At 38.8% G+C, this 18,396-nt stretch overlaps 1 protein-coding gene across 1 annotated transcript; it reads right to left on the bottom strand.

Moving 5' to 3' along the window:
- Positions 1-3,312: 3,312 nt before the first annotated feature.
- On the bottom strand, positions 3,313-18,344 carry KCTD2 (potassium channel tetramerization domain containing 2). Its single transcript, XM_007428033.4, has 7 exons — positions 18,328-18,344; positions 17,279-17,838; positions 14,274-14,382; positions 12,679-12,770; positions 12,213-12,308; positions 10,371-10,496; positions 3,313-6,888 (listed from the first exon to the last, which is right to left on the bottom strand). Exons 2-7 carry the CDS (start codon positions 17,576-17,578, stop codon positions 6,859-6,861), a joined length of 753 nt encoding a protein of 250 aa, XP_007428095.2. The 5' UTR covers positions 17,579-17,838; positions 18,328-18,344; the 3' UTR covers positions 3,313-6,858.
- Between the last annotated feature and the right edge of the window lie 52 nt (positions 18,345-18,396).

Genomic DNA, 18,396 nt, shown 5'->3' with positions numbered 1-18,396 from the left:
CTGGTGCAGGTAGCTGGCCGCTTATTGAGGTAACCAGCAATCTTGGACAGGGCTACCAGAAATGTCTGAGCTTCTTTCCTTTGATTTTGGTTACCTCTATAGACCATATTTTATGGCTAAGAGCTTCATGTAGCCTTTGGGTCTTAGACAGCCCATCCCTGCTACCGAAAATAGAATCAACACAATCTGAAGAATTGATAAAATGTAATTTAAAGCCATACAACAAAAATAAAGACATTTTCTAAAACAAATTCATATCACAATAGGCTTTATTTGCTAGTCACCTATCAATGATATTTTTTTGTGCAAAATTCATGGTTCAATCTGCAATCCACTATTTACTCAGAAGTAAATCTCGCCGTAGCCAATACACCATAATAAATGTGCATCAGGTTGCACTAACAGTAGCAGGATGCAGACTAGGCTTCTTGACCTAGGTCAACTGATCATGGATCTGGACTGCTGAATCCTTAAAACACTTAGATAAGTAACTCCACTTATTTTTGAAACTTGGGTTAAAAATAAGGATTTAAAGCCATGCTTTTTATGTCAACCTGTTAGGTTTAGCTGCCCATCCCCAGCATTATCAATCACCTTAAATATAAGTAATAAATACTTATCTGCCGATGAGCATCTTTAATAGATGAAATAAATATATTCTAACAAAGGGAAGCTATAGGTTTTTCTTCTTTTTCGCTATGTGAACTTGGCTGTGGTCACCCCAATTGCTCAGAGCACTTTTGTGCTATTCCTTCCCACAGTGGCAACTTTAGCAATAGCAGCACAATCCCATTTATACAGAGGTTAGCTCTTATCCTCCCTGTGTGTTGCCAGTTTAAAGTTTAAAAAATGATGTATTTCAGCAATATGGGAACGCTCAGTCTTCTAACAATCCACACTCCTTTGACATTAAAACCCAGCCACAAAATGGCATTGTCTATTTGAACAGCCAGTGCAATAAATGAATCAATGGAAGATTTCTTCATTGCGTTTATTTTTCTTTAAATAATTTATATGACTGCCCATCTCACAACAGTGGCTCTAGGCAATGTACAAAGATTAAAAACCCAATAATTAAAAACAATAAGCCATGACGCCAAAGGTAAAGGATACCTTCCAATCATTGCTTAACCTCCTGGCCCTTGGGAAACAGCTGGGCCTTCAGGGCCTTACAAAAAGCTAACAGGGTCTAACAGGCTAACAGAGGCCAAAAAATGCCCGCGCTGCTGCATTCTGGGCCAGCTGCAACTTCCAAATGCTCTTCAAGAGCAGCTCCACATCGAGCAGTAATCCAAATGGGAGTTTGACTAAGAAGACAGGAGTCACTGTGAGCAATGCCTCCTCATCCAGAAACTGGCAAAATTGGGGCACAAGCCAAACCTCTGAAAAGGCCACCAGTTGGCACTGTGTCAACTTCTTTGCTGCCCTTGCCATGAGGTACTATCTCAGAAAGGCTCTTACCTGTGGTCGGTTGGTTCTACTCTTCATTTTCCCCAGTGGCATTCTAGGTGTCTGTTATGCTGCTTCATCACCAGGAGCTCCTCTGAAAACCATGGGGCTCTCCGGGATCCACATGCATAGAGGCTACATAGGTGCAATCCGACCCAAGGCAAAGGTTACCCTCTCATTTCAAGCAGCACCCGAGGCCTCAGACGAACCATGTACCAGAACCCCAGGCTCCCTTGGAATCCAATAATAGGGTCCATTAGATGCCTGGGGCAGACCATTCAAATAGGTCCTGCCTCCCTACAGGGAAGTGCAGCACCGGAGACCTCCAAAGTCAACAGGGAGTGATCCATCCATGGCAAGTGATTGATGGTAACATTCCCCAGCTCTAGATCATGTTTCCACTGCCTCTGTTGTTACCAACTGAATGCAAAACCTTGCTCAAGAGTGCAAGGCCAGAATTTATTTTATATATCTGGGTGATATTACAGTTTTCTGATCATGCGTGCTACCATGGAGCTATGGCCTTCCCTAGTATGAAGGTATATTTTCTTACAACTAACAAGGCTCATTTCAGACTTCTGCCTTCCGCATGTCTCCTTGTGAGAAGAAAACAAGCTCAGAGTAGTTATTTTTATTTTATTTTATTTATTTAGGAATTGTTATGAGCAGAAACTAGAACATTCAAGATAATTACTTAAATTATTTGGAAAAAAAGAATACTGTAGGGAGGGAGCTCATTGAGATCAATAAATTCCTTAAATCCCTGCAAGTTGTGATACTACACTTCTGCAGACTCTTATTTGCACTTACCTGTTAAAAGTCAAATTCAGTTGTTGCACTTGATAAATTAGCAACCACAGTAATAGGTATTCCACTATAGTTCCAGTAATTAGAGGTTTTCAGCTGTGGTCTTGTTGCCCCAAAGAGCAACTCCCCTTGACTTTCTACCAGCTTATAGCCAATCATGGGATCTGAATTGGCTAGGTGACATCACAGTTCAAACTACAGAGGGAATAAAGCACTTTGGTTATGATGTCACTGGTGGACTCATCTAAATAAAAATATTAAGGACCTATCTGCTGTGCCCTTTCAAGATTATAGGCATCCCAGATAAAAGGAAGCATGAGCATGCATGCACACAAACATCTTGTTGCACTGGTCTCAAAAACACAGAAAGAAATTAGCTGTGGTTTCTTTCATTCACTTTTTGATGGAAGAACCCATTTTGTATGGGTTTACCATTCTGTCTTAGGAAGTTACTTATATTGTATCTCCGGTACTATGGTGGCTTGCCCTGTTTACCAGCCTGCTTGGCCACATTACATATCGGTCTATTGTTTGTAGGATCAGAATCACTGCCACCACAGGTGGCTGTTCTGAAACAGAATCCCTTATCCCACAATACTCCTAACAGCAATTTTATTATGTTAGCAAGGAGTAAACTAAAGTCATCATATATACTTACCTGAACTTCTGGGATCTCTTTATAAAAACTATTTTCCAAAAACTACACACACTCATGCACACACACACACAGACATACATGCACTGTATGCATGCCACAGAATACACTCATGTTTTTAAATTTAAGACACCACTTACAAGCAACACTATTGGGAAACCTATAGTAATGATTACCAGATATGATATAATGGTTTCATTCTCCTTTTCAGTGAAAAGAAGCGGTAAGTCTTCACTAAAAAAAAATGATATATAAAAATACTTTTACTTTGATGACAAGGATTTTAAAAACAAGGACAGAAAATTGGTACATCCAGAGAAATTCTATATAAAAGACCCCTCAACCTTTAATACCAGCAAAGCACCAAGATACAATATAAAATTAAAAAAAAACCCCAATGCTCAAGTCATGTCAGAATCTTTATTGGAAAAAAAAATCACAGCATCTCCATTATTATTCAAACACATTTAATAAACAAAGAGAAACAGTAGCAAAGGGCACCGACATGTGACAAACTGTACAAAACCTCTAGGCTTGCAAGCAAAACCTGAGGGTGAGGAGCCCACGGCCCAGCTGTGGAGGTCCGAGGAGCCATCCCCACCCCTTTATAGATAACCCCCTCCCCCTCGGACCATTCAGTCACCCCTGAGAAAAATTGATTAAAAATGTGCAGAAACAAAGACACTTTTAAGAGAAGGTTAGCTCCAACCTTGCTGTAACGGAACAACTGGGCCACTGGGTTTCTGAACCAGTTACTGGTCCCCAGGGGCTAGCTAATGGTTTAAAAAAACCTCAAGAGATGCACATCACTCAGATGAAAAGCCATCCTGCCATTGGCTTCCTTTGCCATTTACTGCCTTTCATGGGGAAATAGCATCTGTATTTATTTTCCAGCTTTAGCTTAGTCTCAAATGCATAAAGGCAAACGGAAGAGCCCTGTTGCTAAGAAGGCAAAGTTACAACTGGTGGAGAACACGAAAGCCAGTTCTTGAATTTAACAGGGCCTGAAGGTGGCCTCTCATCATGAGAAAAGAACATCCCAGGTGGGTGAGCTAGAATAGTGTCTTGCTGTAGCTGGAATTCAAGCCCTTATATTAAGAAAGCTGAGAGCTTTCCCAATCCCTAATACTGTTTCTGTTTCCAACTAAACTGCTCATCACTTCAGGGAGGGTCCCCCAAACCATAATGACTAGAACTGGAAATATTTAACAACGGAAAGAAAAGAGAAGGCAATCATGTTCCAACGAAAAACTAGATTTACTGAAAACCTCTCACTACTTGTCAGCAGCAAATGGAATATAGACAACAGGGTGGCCCCATTTATTTAGCACAAACACTGTTTTTCTCTGCACTTAGCTCAAATCTTGCTGTAACAGAGCAGCCTCATCTCAAATCTGATTTTATTCCACATTTAAATGGAGCTATTTTCAATGGCACTACATATACAACAAAATGAGATAATTTTTACCAGTTCATTACCTTGACATCAGGCACTCTTCTAATGTGGCTTCCCCATGCATGGTGTTTCTGGTGATCATAACATAAATCAATGAGGTATTTGTTTTAGTTTACTAAAGCTACACAGTTAAGATCTCCTTCCAAGCAAACCTAACACTGCTACGTGCCCAGCAAGGTGGGGAATGAGTTGGGTTAGGCCAAGTTGGAAATGGCAGCTATTCTTGACAGCGTCCTCTGATTTTTCTTTCAACTAGTTCATGCCACCACAATCTCCCTTCCCTGAAAGGAGAGATTATGAGGATATGTGTGAATGCTATACATCTGTGGTTCTTATACTTCCTCACAATACACGCACACACACACACACACACACACACACACACCCCTGGTTATTTCTCAGCTGTGGACACACACTGACAATGGCTGAAAGAACAAGATACTCATAGATTTATGTACACATCACAGTGTTAGTTAAATCCAGCCATGACATGCACTGTCTGACCATGCCAATACCAACACATTACAAACAGGAAGGGTGAAGAAGGACAAGAAAGTTGCTTGAATTCCACAAAGTATGGGGCCAGTTGAGTTTAGCAGCCAGGAGCTGACCTCAAGACCTTTGGTACAGTCTGTTGCTACAGGGACTGAATAATGCACATTATTCAAGCCCTAACCCATCAAAACTTCACTGGAGGTATGTTGGCAAAATGGTGGGGAAGCTCAGTGATGTATGTAAACAAACACTGAAGAGTAATGGAGGATGTGGGGCAGGATAATTTGGTACCCTGTTAAATTTCATTTAAAAACTTTTTTGCTTCATCTGCATTATATCTTCCATGCTTTCAGTAACCACTCACTGTCCTCTTTGTTCCCACTCCTTTTGTGACAAGGAAGAAATAAAATGGGAAGCCTCATTACCACACACCATAAAACATGAAAAAGACACTGAGTGCAACTCCTTGCTGAGAAATTCCAAGCAAACCAACTGGAATATAAGGGATCCTACTCCGATCACAGACTAATATGGGAGCTTCAATTATTGCCTAGGGGAAACCAAAGCACTGCAGTTTCTTTGATACTTTGGTTCATTATGTTCAGGGCTTAATTCGAAGGCCCAGAAGCCAAAGATGACTAAAAAGAAACAAAGCCAGAATGTAGAGCAAATACTTCAGGAATTCCATTCACCAACAACTAAAAGGGACATTTCACTGATTAGGGATGGCACAAATTCATTGACAAAATCAGCAAGTCCCATTTGTTTAAGATTAGAATTCAGAGAGGCACAACATTGTTACTTCCATTCAAGGCATTCCGACAGAAAAAAAAATACAGAAGTTCACAAATCACTTTGGACAAGAAACATCACAATAGATTGGCAACTATCAGCAGTTTACACCTCCCTTCCCCACCCCCCTCCCCAACCTGTGCAATGCCCCTTAGTCATTTTGGGTAAGAGGACACAAGGAGAGGTGAGAAACCTCAAGCACAGAATCATAATGTGTAAATAAAAGACTCTCTATCCCTGGATGAATTGGATAAGAGTTGGTAACGCCTACCAAAATAATTAGAGTACAAATGAAAACCTGCTTTAATGCAGGACAGCAAGAGAACAAGGGAATAATTTCATGCTGTTGAAGACAAGGCAAAGCTGAACTTGGCAGGAACAAATCTTCCATATCAAAGAACTATTTGAAATAACCCAAAGGACACATTCTAGCTTTGGTGGGAGAAATGGGGCATAAGCTTCTTTCTTTCCCTCTCTTTTCACAGAGAATAAGAAACAATACAACAGAATCTAAAAATCACAGGTAATTGGACACTTTAAAAGCATGAAGAATGCTGACAAAACTATACTGCAAGAAATGCCTAGAGTTAGATTTGTAGTGTTATAAGGAAAAAAAAAAACCCTTCAGCTAATGCCACACGGTGTGCATGATTTCCTCGCTCAACTTTCTTATTTAACAGTTCTGAACCAGTAACATATTTAAAAAAAAAGGGTTGGTGAGGGAAGAATGGAGGAAGAATATTTAATTATTCACTTCTAAATTCATTTTCACTGGATCTGAATGACTCTAACTAGGACAAATTTCCTAACTAAAGCATCAGAAATAGCAGTGTTGAACCAAAGGTCTGCTGTTTATCCAGGCCTGTGATGCTAAGATGACCTAGAGCACAGAAGGCTTCAAACAGATATATCCCGCCCCCCCCCCAACAAATGTCAATGCCAAGACAGCAAGGGAAAAAAAAGAGCAGAGCAAAGGTGCTATCCAGCTGGAAGATTCTCTTCTTTTCTCTTAGCTTTCTGTGTCTGGGATGGGATGAGCCTTTGGTTTTTACCAGGATTTAATTCTCCACTGGCAGGACAGGCTCAGCTTTGCTTTGTGTTAGTTTTATTACTGTACAAAAGCAAGGTTGGACTGCAGGAGAAATACTTTGCCCAGCTAAATTGCCCTTTTAACATCTGGGAGTTTTAAAGTTAAATGCTCGGATTACATCCGTGATCCTCGTTCCTGAAGAATCTGAAAAAAAGAGAAACACTTCTTTAACATCACCTTAAAAGCATTTCTTGGAACAATGAAAAAGAGAGCTAGAAAACATGCTACCTCTCTCAAGATTTGAAGCACAAGCAAGTTTGTATGAGAACCTATAGTATTTCCAATATCCTGATTCCAAGTCATAAAGGGCTTTCTTTGTATTTTATAACTAGCATATTGTGAACAGAAACGCCAAAAATTAAACAGAGTGCATCACAGTACTCCAATCAGGATATAGCTAAATTATGTTATTACAGCTTGATACTGGTATTTTAACCATACAAACACATCAGTCCACTGTCAAATTTGGGCATCCAGAAGTATACCTGAATTTTGAATGCAAGCCTTCATGGGGAGCATACCCTATAAAGCATAAGTTGAATCTCTAGACCTTGGTTTGCTTTTCCAATGACCAGGAATACCTTTGTCTTGTCTGAATGAAACTTCATTTTGTTTGCCCTCAAGTAGTTTAACAATGACATCTGACACCAATTTAGAATCATGGATGTTACCAGAAAAAACAACCTCTCTCAGCAATTTTCAACTGTATATTAAATAGTATAAGGAAAGATGGAACCCAGAGGCATGAAACAGGCATGGCAGTGAATAGGAGTTCCCCAGTGCCAGCTTCTAAAACTGCTCCTCTGAGAATAAGCAAAGCCACTATAAACGAGTGCCTCCAAGTTCCATCCTAAGCAGGCAACTCAGAAAGATAACATACTGGCTGGTATTTCAAGTTTTGATGTTATAAATTAAAATGAGTTATATGCCAAGAGGGACTACTGATGTAGCTATTATACTGGAACCCTGTATGGCGTGAGCAAATTTGTATACAGGTATTCCTCATTTAGCAATTGCCTCAGATAGTGACCATTCACAAATACAATGGTAATAAACGGTAATAAAAAAATAATGTTTGGTCCAATATGCACATTTAGGACAATAAAAGCCTTCAGTGTGAAACTGATTAAGGTCTGATTAGTTTCAGGCAGCAGCTGCCAGCAGGGGCAGGGTTCTAATCAACTAATTTAAGGTCACAGAGCTGAGCTTGTTAACTTGCCTTTAGCATTTTTTAGGGAAGCGCTGGGCTGAAGAGATAGCTTGTTGAAGCAATCTCTCCACCCTGCGAGGGGGAAAAAGGGTGGGGGGAAGGGTCAGGCACAGGATACTGTATGAGAGAACTTTATCTGAATTAGATGGTAGCAACCAGTGATCTTTGTAGTGTCACTTTGTCTCTCAGTCACATGGTTCACTTAGTGTCGCTTAGTGTCCATTTCACCAGAATCAATTGCAATCACTAAATGAGGACTACCTGTCCCAGGTATCATTTTTATCCATTATTCTATCAAAATTACTTCTAAGTTTCAAGTGAGATTACATGTTTATCCACAATGATTATAGCAAAATATTGTCATAAAAGTTATCAGGATTATACCTCTATGCAACAACAATACTGACAGTAGCGAAGGAAGATATGCTGTTCTCAAAATTCAAAAGAGCACCACTGCCAGAGAACATATCAATCTCACTGAATCTAAGACTGTAATTTAATATACACACTTATTTCAGAGTAAGCCATACTAAACTGAGTAGGATTAACTTCTGAATTCACATATGCAGAACCGCATATATAGAATTGCACTGCAAACATTTAAAACTCGGTCTAACTTTAACATTTCAGAGTACAGAAGTGAGATGAAATACAGTTCTGTTCATTAACAGAACATAAGGGTAACTCTGAAGTTTTTTTGTGTGTGTGTGTGTGTATTGGAAGTAAACCAAAATACTACAAAATATTGGCCATACCTACACCTGATTATTTCTTTTATTTTAATGATTTGTTACATTTCTACACTCTCTGTAAGAAGTGGAGATTTACAAACTGTCAAAATCCACTTGTTTGATTTTCGGTGAGGACTCATGATGAACAAGACATCTCCAAGGGAGCAGAGATGGCTCTGCAGCAAGATCTGCGGTGAGACGGGCTTTTTCTGGCTGGCCAAACCTCTCTGGATAAAGAAGAGATTGTGAGAATGGCCACTTGCTCCTCGTGAGTAAACTGCAGGAACTGAGATTTCTGCAGCTGGCTTGTGAGCTGAGCAGCTGGGAGCTGAGGGATGTCCACCAAGGTCACAACTACAATGTAGTGTTATGGACACAAGTTCTGCCCAGCCTCTTTTCTTAATCACTTTCGGAAGTTGCTTATTAATTGACAAGTTTGATACGATACACCAGATGAGTTCCCTTTAATCCTTGACAAAAGAAGTTTTTAAACATAAATTTAGGGACATTAAAAAATATATTGTTTTGGAATAAATGGCAAAACGGTGATTAGAATGTTGATTTTGGAAAGTTGTAAGTGGATTAGGGGTCCAAATTGATTTGAAATAAGATTTTGAAATTGACCGTGGGAATCATTCCTGTGGGAAAGTGCTGTTGTTTTGAATTCTTGAAAGAAAATATGATAGAATGGGAATTTGAATGTTGGACACTTGGAAGGAACCAGAGGGAATTAAATATTACAATTAAAGGAGAAGAGCACTTAAATTTGACTTACTAACACAGAATGGAGCAAAATATTTTACACTGGATGTATTCAAGGTTATTTGTGAGCAATGAATCCAGAAGTTAATCTTAAAAGTATCTGTCATTATAGACAGACAGCTTTTAAGAGATGTTGTGCAAGAGGAACATGTTCTGCTGGATGGGACTGGGACTGATTTGAAAGTTGATTTGAAAATGACAGGCTGCAACAGTGATATGGAAAAAGATATCACACTGGATATACAAATGAAATTGGCTGATGTTTTAATAACTGAAAGGGATGTGCAACTGGCAAACCAAAAGAGTGTCTTGGATAACTTTCTAACACTGGATCTACAAAAGAGATCTGTTAAGGTTCTGAAGGATTTTGTGAGAAGGGACAAAGAAAAAATGGAAAGAAAACAAGCTCTAGAACACTATCTGAAGGGATTAAAGATCAAGATTGTCAAAAGTAAAAAGGAAGGAATATAAAGTGGGTTTATTTAATCAAGGTTAAAATAGATATGTTGTTATTTCTGGCAACCCTTAATGGACTTTTGCTGATCCAAACTGAATGACAAGGTTGTAAAGAACTATTTATAGATATCAGATATACAATGAAGAGAAATGTTGTTGAATTTTAAGAGAAGATGATAAGTTGTTAAAACTACTTGTTGTGATGAAGGGGAAGACATTTCTTTATATATTTCTTTTCTTTCCCTCTGCTATATTTTTTTTCTTTCTTTTTTATTTTTTCTATCTATATTTTTTTCTTGCACTATTTTTTCTGTTTATTCTTTTAGTTTTTGTAGTTTGTATCAGTTTTTATCTGTTTAATAATAATATTTAATAAATTTATTATTAAAAAATCCACTTGTTATTTATATTTATGCCATTCAATAAACAGGAAGATTGAAGGGTTCCAATCACAACAGACTTCTCACCTTTGCTTTCTCACTAGGCTCTATGACAATGCCATTGGTAGAGTTATTGAGCTCTCTCGATACAACACAGAGAAATTCTGCCTGATCTTCATTTCCATAGTTGTACGAAGATCCAATACTAATTAACTGTTAAAAAGGAGAGAATGTAAATGTTAAAATAGCAATATGAGATGAACACTATAAGATCAGTCATATGAGTTCGTTCTAAAGTATTATTTAAACTTATGTTTGGTCTCCAACAACTGAGAGCTAGAGATTTGCAGAAGTTAAGTACCTTTTAACTTCCTTTCTTAATATTTGGAAGGAGAAAAAGCATGTTCATGTTAAGCCTTTGAACTCTAAAAATACTGTGATGTAAAGAAAGTATCATGTGACCTCTCTGCCACACCAAAATACTATCAAACAGATTTTCAGTTTTGTTATGCAGCTATATACAGGATGTACCAGAAGTCAGGCTCTATAAGCCAATTACAATATGTTTTATTAATTAATATTTTTTTCAGAGAAAATGTTACTGTATCTAGGAATGTTCAAAGGTCATACATCAAATGAGCAAGGGCATATTTAGAAGAAAATGGGAACCTATTTGAATACTGAATGTGATTTATAATGAACAGTTTATAATAAACAGGGGCTTGATTTTTGGTACCCTCTGTACATCTGCTGATTCTATTTGCAGAAACAGCACTGATCATTTCCATATTAATTACTCTCTCCTTCTTTCTACTATTATTTAAGGATTACGGTATCATTCTACAAAATCAGTACCATTTAAAATAAAGAAAACAATGAGGTGGCTAGGGGCTCCAGAAACATCTGGGTAAAATACCAAACCGTAGGACTATACCACGCTGGTTGGGTGAATAGCTGCTCATGTATGCTAGTGTTTACTGAGATCATGTGGCAGCTGTGGAGGGCTGCTTTAAGAAGTTCCTGACAGGTGCTAGATATGTCCTTAACTGTGCTTTGAATCATATTTTGCCCTTTGAATTCAGATCTTTGTGCAGCTCTAACAGGCAACCACAAAAACAGAAACCCAGCAGTTATATAAGATTGAAACAAAATCAAGATAATGTTTTAGATTGTAGGGAACAGAACTTTCAATAGAATCTGCATAATGTAAGACTGATGAAGAATGGTTTGACTATTTGTGTTAAACAGGAATCAACACACTTTTGTCTTCCCATAAAGTTTAAGTAGATAAAAGTGTAACTCAGAAGACATGAACCAAATGAACTGTTTCAGCATTCTGAATTCTGCCACTGTACCACAGGCTGGCTCTGCAACTGAAGTTATGCTGGTCTTCAATAAGATACAGAAGATAGGAACATCACTGAATGCATGGTGGCTGAGTTAAACATGGTATATCAGAGAGAGGAGAGAAAATCATTACTTGTCTTTTCCTAGGATGCTGCTCAGAGACAAGACCTACTGTCCTTAAATGCAACAGTGCGGGAGGCTACTATCTTGAAAGATCCATTTTCTTGAGCTATGAAACCCCCTAAGGGTAGTCACTATAATAGTTCTAATCTGAAAAAAAATTCTACCTCATTAAGGGGAAATTAAACCTAATAATCAGGCTGCACAAAACCAAGTGTCAACCCTATAAAAACAATTTAAAGATGGGGAACGTAAGCCAAAGTAGATTTTCTACAATACAGAATTGTCATAAGATGTACATAGTGCTGAATTCAAGTTTGCCACCAAGCTGATAGCACTGATCAACTGATAGGGAAAAAAGAAGAATGCAAAAGAAGATTAAAAATCAGGCTTCTGCAAAGATGATCAACAAGTACAGATATCAGTCTTCTTCACACTTCAGCATTTGTTAATGTGAAATACCTGTTCAAATTTCCATCCATCAGACATAGTAGACACCATCTGAGTGAGCTCTTCTTCTTGGCACTGCAGAACTCGGTAAACATGCTTGACAGGTCCCTGGGTAAAAAGAGGGAAACTGACAAGTTAGAAATCAGGATTGTGAGTTTTCTAAATAATGGTATCTTGTTGAAATGAAGGATAGTATTACTTTCATATTAAGATGGAACAGACTCATGAAAACAAACATTGTAAAAGTGTTTAAAAGGGTGCTTCTAGTCACCATGGTTGCTAAAAGGTAGAAAGGGAAAGTGGTATGTTTTTGAGAAAGACTTAGAAACCAATTATATCCTGAGAAGCAGGTTGATATAGCATGGCTCTTAAGCCACAGAGAGCACACAGGCATACCATATCAAATGATAACATATGTTAGGACATGATTAAAGCATATAGGACACAATAAATGTATTTTCTTTCTACTATGAATTACTTGAGAAGTTCTGCTTTCATTGTCTCGTATTCGCTCTTTCACCAGCCTCACTAGAGATGCAATGTTGTAAAATTCAGCTTCTTCCAGGACACCTAGGAATAAGGATGAAGAACACGGTTTCAGGATTTGTAAGAAGGAAAGATTGCCATACACCCATGTTAACTGGAAAATCTCTTGATCAGAAAACTTTCAGATCTGATCCTGCTGCATGTCTGGAATTGGGCAATATATGTAATTTATAATTTAATTCAGGGCATTCTGTATTTGAGGAGCTGGGTGCCACAATTCAGCTTCTTTATTTTCTGAAAAGCCATAGAGGACCCAGTGATGTTGTGATGTTAGTGGAATGGGTGCAGCTGAATCTTTTCAGTCTGTGCTTCGAAAATCTAAGAGAGGGGATAGAAACAGGAACCTTCTCAGAGGCAGATGCTCCCATTTCCATCCTTAAAAGCTACCAAAGACCTTGAAAAATATGCTTTTCAGACCTTTAGAGGTTTAAAGGATGGGGACAAGAAACATTCCAGAGGCAAAACTGCACTGTTGATTATTTGATTATCTTGGTGCCAAATTCTTTTTTTTAATTAGCTTTATTTATCTTAACAGGTTTTACAGCAAGAAATAGAAAAAAAAGCAAAAAACAGAAAGAGTAATGTATGAAAAAAAGAAAAAGAAAAACCAAACAGCCAACTTAACAACAAAACAAAAACAATTAGGGGAAAACTGTATATATTACATTTTCATCAAATGTCTAACCAGATTTTAAATTTACATTTTAAAATATTATGGTTCTCTAACCTTACAAAACATCATAAAATCTATGCAAAGAATAATGTATTGAGTCATTTTTTGATTAGTAGATAAAACTGCCTTTTTAAAAACAGAAGTTACATATCTCTTGAAGCCAATCCTTAATATCAAGAATATTACTGTTTTTCCAATTTCTCAAAATAATTCTTGCTGTCAAATTCTAAAAGCATAATCTCCAGATACTAAAGACTGCAAATATGTTGTTTGGCAGTCAAGTGACACTCATGAGCTGTGCACTTACTTTAACTTAATAACTAATCTGGAAATCAGCAGAGATTTATGATATCAAAATATTTTGTTAGGCACAAATCCAACAAAACTGAAGAAAAGAATTTACACCCCTTAGGAAGATAACCCGGAGATTCAAGAAAAGTTTCCTCCATTTGATGTTCTTTATGAAAAGAAGCTTGTTTTTGTAGGCTATGTTCCATTAGAAAGCAAAAGCTCATAGTCCCTAACAGAATGCTCTAGATGAAAGCACTATCACAGGATACCTCCCTGTATGGTCACAGATACGTGCCTGTGTGAACTAAGTTGATTCTGTACTATTCTTCCACAGATCAATTTGAGTAACATACATTTTCTAAGGATATTTTAAAGACACGCAGGTCATGAAATCAATGGGCTCAGGCAAGACCAACCTCTGTTAATAATAATACTGTAACATTAATACTAATAATGTATTAACTTGTACGCTGCCCAACTCTCAACAACTCTTGGTAGAGTTAAGGATCCCTAGCTTTCAAGAACAGAGATTTACACATTTGTCAAAGTTACGTTTTTCTTACCTTCTTCTGCCAATTCCTTGTTTATTATGAGTTTTCCATGCCGGAGGTAGTTCAGGATTGGACCAAAATATGTGGGATCCCTATCAATGAGATATGCTCCCGTTTCATCCTGTTAGAGACATAATTCTGTTATATTCTGCTGCTAAAGAAAGTTATTCCAATGGAGTTCAGACATTTAGACATGGGATCTACTGTCATGAATCTGAGAATTTGGTTCTCTGTGAAGGAGTCCAAATTCTTGCATCACTGGGTATCTTATTCTATATTTGCTTGTGTTAGATGATTCTGTGACACAATTAAAAAAGATAAACCATGGCTTATATACCATGGCAGCTATCTAATTAACTAACAAATTACATGTTTATTTACTTGGAATAATCTGTTCTTATTTTAATTACGTCATAGGCTTTTCACCAAAATTAAATTAATGCACAAGTAAAAATAAACATAATTGCACTATTATTACTGTATCCTTAGGAAATATTTTTATCACTTGAAATGTAATTCATCCTGTGCATCTAACAAATATGAGCCATAAATTACATCAGTACTTTTGGGTAGCCTAAAAAAACATTCTTCACAAAGATAAATGCAGAACATTTAATTTTTTTGATCTACTGTCTCAAACTTATTTTTAGAAAACTCACTAAAACTACAATCCTATACACACATACTTGGGCATATATCCAATTGAACTCAGTGGACCTACTTCTCTGTAGATATTCTAGCAGAGTTGTCAGAGCTAATCATCTTGGAGAGACTGATCCCAAGACTCTACTTATGAAAACCTGCTGTATCTGTAAGGGTTTGTACAGCCTATTTCTTGTGAAAACAGTTGATCTCAATGGGACTTACTGAGTAAACATGCAAGGATTGTATCACCCAGCAGAACTGTAAATAAGGACCACAAAATTTGATATCTCTCTGTAACTATTATAACTTTTACACTATCATCTAAAGCACTGCATTTAAAATTAAATTCTAAGGAACACAATTATGTAAGATCTTTTGCAGGACATTCAGAATCCTCTGTATTGACCTTATAAGTGATTATATGCTAAAAGCAACCACTCTAAATATACTTTATCTTGGCACACAGCTTTAAGCACTAGAGAAAGGAGTTGCTTTGTATACAGATATTGATTTTTTAAAAAAATCATTATTTTATAGACATGACACTGAAAGCCATATGAAAGAAAAAGTTAGGTCTTAAGTGCAATATATAATTTATCTATAGGGTCTGTTGGCAAAGCACTGAACGAGCTTTTTGACAGCTCTGGATAAAAGAATGGCAAGGCCTCTTATGGAAAAACTTACTGTTGGAAATGAGGCTGTGTTCCTCTTTCTACTGTTTAGGAGGACGGTTAAAATACTTTTTTGTCATCCATAACTTTCAATGATTTTATGCTATTTTTTCCATATGAATGGTTAAGATTAATTTTATGGTTTAGCAAATATTATGGTTATACTGACAACATAGAAAGAGTGCTTGCCACTACTGAAATGAGGTAAGATGGAGTGGGAAAAATGGAATGGGAGGTCACTAAATTGGTAATCAGAAGTCCATAGCATATATCATAGCAGGTCTGACCTCTCTAACCTCCATAGAATATCTGAATCTGCTTCTTTCTGATAGTATAACTTTAACGCTGAAAGGTAGGAAACAAGGTGTGCTAGGGCAAGGTAGCAAATTCATTTGAAGTATTGTTTGTAGGCCCTACCATCTTGATTTAAAAGGGAGAGAGAATTTGATTAAAACATTCTGAGATGGGAAAACAGCCTCTATTCCCTCCTCACTTCAACCCAGCCAGAAGAACAAACAAGAATTAGCAAGTGGAACCAACAGGGCTTTGGACAACTGTAAAGAACAACTGAAGCTCTCCTGTATAAGCATTAGGACTGAATTCTAATTCAATGCATTTACAGTTGTTGCTGTTGTTCAGTCGTGTCCGACTCTTCGTGACCACATGAACCATATTGCGCCAGGCCTTCCTGTCCTTCACTGCCTCGCTGAGTTTGCTCAGTTTCATGCTCATTGCTTCAGAGATGCTATCTAACCATTTACAGTACTGAAAGGCTAAAAAGGATGAAGTAAAAATTCCAGAATCTTGATTCAAAAAGATACAGAATATAATACATTATATATAAATGTTATAAATACATTACATTTATGTTTAACATTATATGTATATGTATATGTATAATGTATATGTATGCTTGTTTTCTTTAATAAACCATTTCCAATAGCCATTACACCCAGTTAAATGGACTAGAGATGTTTATTGACAATAGCTTCATTTGTTGAAGTGTTTGATTACAGACTAATATTCACATCTGAGATAGGGAAATAGACTAGTTGAGAGGATTATATACAAAAGCTATACAAAGACAGTGCTTGTGATATAGCTTTATGTGTTCAAGCTTTATCTAAGTTTTAAAGAACATGTTAAATATCATGGTTTACAGCCATAATGATTAAGCCAAGTCATTACAAACCATGTCATACCTTAAATGCTGTGAGAAGCAACCATGTTAACATATACTATAAATCAGTATTGCTTATTAATCATGGCTCAGCATCTTCTGTAAACATCATCAATACGGAAGAGAGCAGCACAGCAAGATCAAAGACTGACTATCTATCTATCTATCTATCTATCTATCTATCTATCTATCTATCTATCTATCTATCTATCTAGTTTAATGCAAAGAGCCTATGCCCCATTTTTACATGCAGTCCATCCCTTTTCTTCTCCCCCCTCCACCGCTTTATCAAGAGACTTAAAGGCTCCATCTATGGCCATGGTGGAACTGGAGATCTACAAGGAGCTTGGCCTCCCTCTACAAATACTACTGTATTACTCCAGAAGAGCAGGAAGGGCCGCTAGGAGAGCGAAAGGAAGAGCGAGGGCTTAGGAGCGCCGGAGGAGCACGCCGGTCGTTCTGGGCGCACTGGCCTAAAGGCGGAGTGGGCGATTTAGCGCCCGGCCGCGGCGCCCGCTCACCTTGTCCGAGCCCAGTTCAGGCCCCTCTTGGCAGCAGAGGCGGCAGAGGAACGACTTGGGCTCGCGGCAGAGGGTCTGGCGCGTGCTCACGAAGTACGTGCCGCCCACGTTGAGCCGGACCCACTTGGAGCCCCCACCACTGCCGCTCCCCGCCACAGCTTTCTCGGGCGCCGGAGGCTCCGGGCTGCGCGCGGGGCAGGCGGGAGCCGCGGCTGGACGAGGGCTCGGCGGCCCCGAGATCGGGAGCGGGCTGGGCGTGCGTCCTCGGGGCGGCCCCTCCCCAGCCGCCAACTCCGCCATGCTCGGCTGCGGCTTCTTCCCTGGGTGGACGGGCGACGGTCCCTCTGTCAGTCAGCGGCCGCTTCAGCTCAGCGGCCGGGGCGGAAAGGCTGGAGCTGCTCCCGTCGAGGGTCGACAGCCATCCCCCCAGTCCCCGCTGACATGGAACGGCGGACTTCCGGGATGAAGAGTCTCTTCCGGGTCATCAACCGCCCCTCCGAGTCGGATGACAGCGCCTGACCCCGTTGCGTGGCCCCGGCTTCGTTCCAGGCGTCCCACCCCTAAAGGGAATCGGAACGAGTAAATCCGATCAGTAGAAATGGAAATAACATTCGAAAAGGTTCCAGAGACCCGCCGGAAGGAAATGCATAGGCAGCTGTGCCATAGACACCAACAATTTAGATCGGCAGTTCTTGGTTCGCACGTGGGCGTTCCTAGCTGTTAGTGGAACAAGCACTTTTTGAAGCCCAAAGTCCGTTCTTTTTTCGCGATATTTAGAAATTGCTCTGCCAATTTGCTTCACGGAGAAGGAAGAAAATCGTTTTAATACGATTTGTACCGTCCTCTAGAGAGGGAAATGGGAGGCTTACGTTATACCTGCTTTGCAATCGCGGGGGGGGGGGAGGGTATAGAGGTGGCTAAAAAGATGGATTGATTTTCCAGAAGCCTCCACAGAAGTTTGGGTTATTCTTCTCCCCCAATACTATTTGCAACCATTCCATATTATGATCTTAGTTCTAATGAAAAACGTTTAAAGAGCAACCGCTTACTCAGTCGTCATGGATGAAATGCAACAGCTCAGAGACCCGATTTTACAGCAGGACTAGAGGTTCTATTCC

Source organism: Python bivittatus, unplaced genomic scaffold (assembly GCF_059951505.1).
Source record: "Python bivittatus isolate LINGU-HERP-01145 unplaced genomic scaffold, Pbiv_v1 ctg000080_np1212, whole genome shotgun sequence".
NCBI classification, from domain to species: Eukaryota; Metazoa; Chordata; class Lepidosauria; order Squamata; family Pythonidae; genus Python; species Python bivittatus.
This window is presented reverse-complemented; position numbering and strand designations above follow the sequence as displayed.

Excerpts from the sequence above, each read along its gene's own strand:
- KCTD2 (XM_007428033.4), bottom strand. The coding sequence starts at position 17,578 with ATGGCGGAGTTGGCGGCTGGGGAGGGGCCGCCCCGAGGACGCACGCCC. Across the intron at positions 14,383-17,278 it reads CTGAACTGGGCTCGGACAAG|GATGAAACGGGAGCATATCT; the intron begins GTGAGCGGGCGC and ends TGTCTCTAACAG. Across the intron at positions 10,497-12,212 it reads ATGGATGGAAATTTGAACAG|TTAATTAGTATTGGATCTTC; the intron begins GTATTTCACATT and ends CCTTTTTAACAG.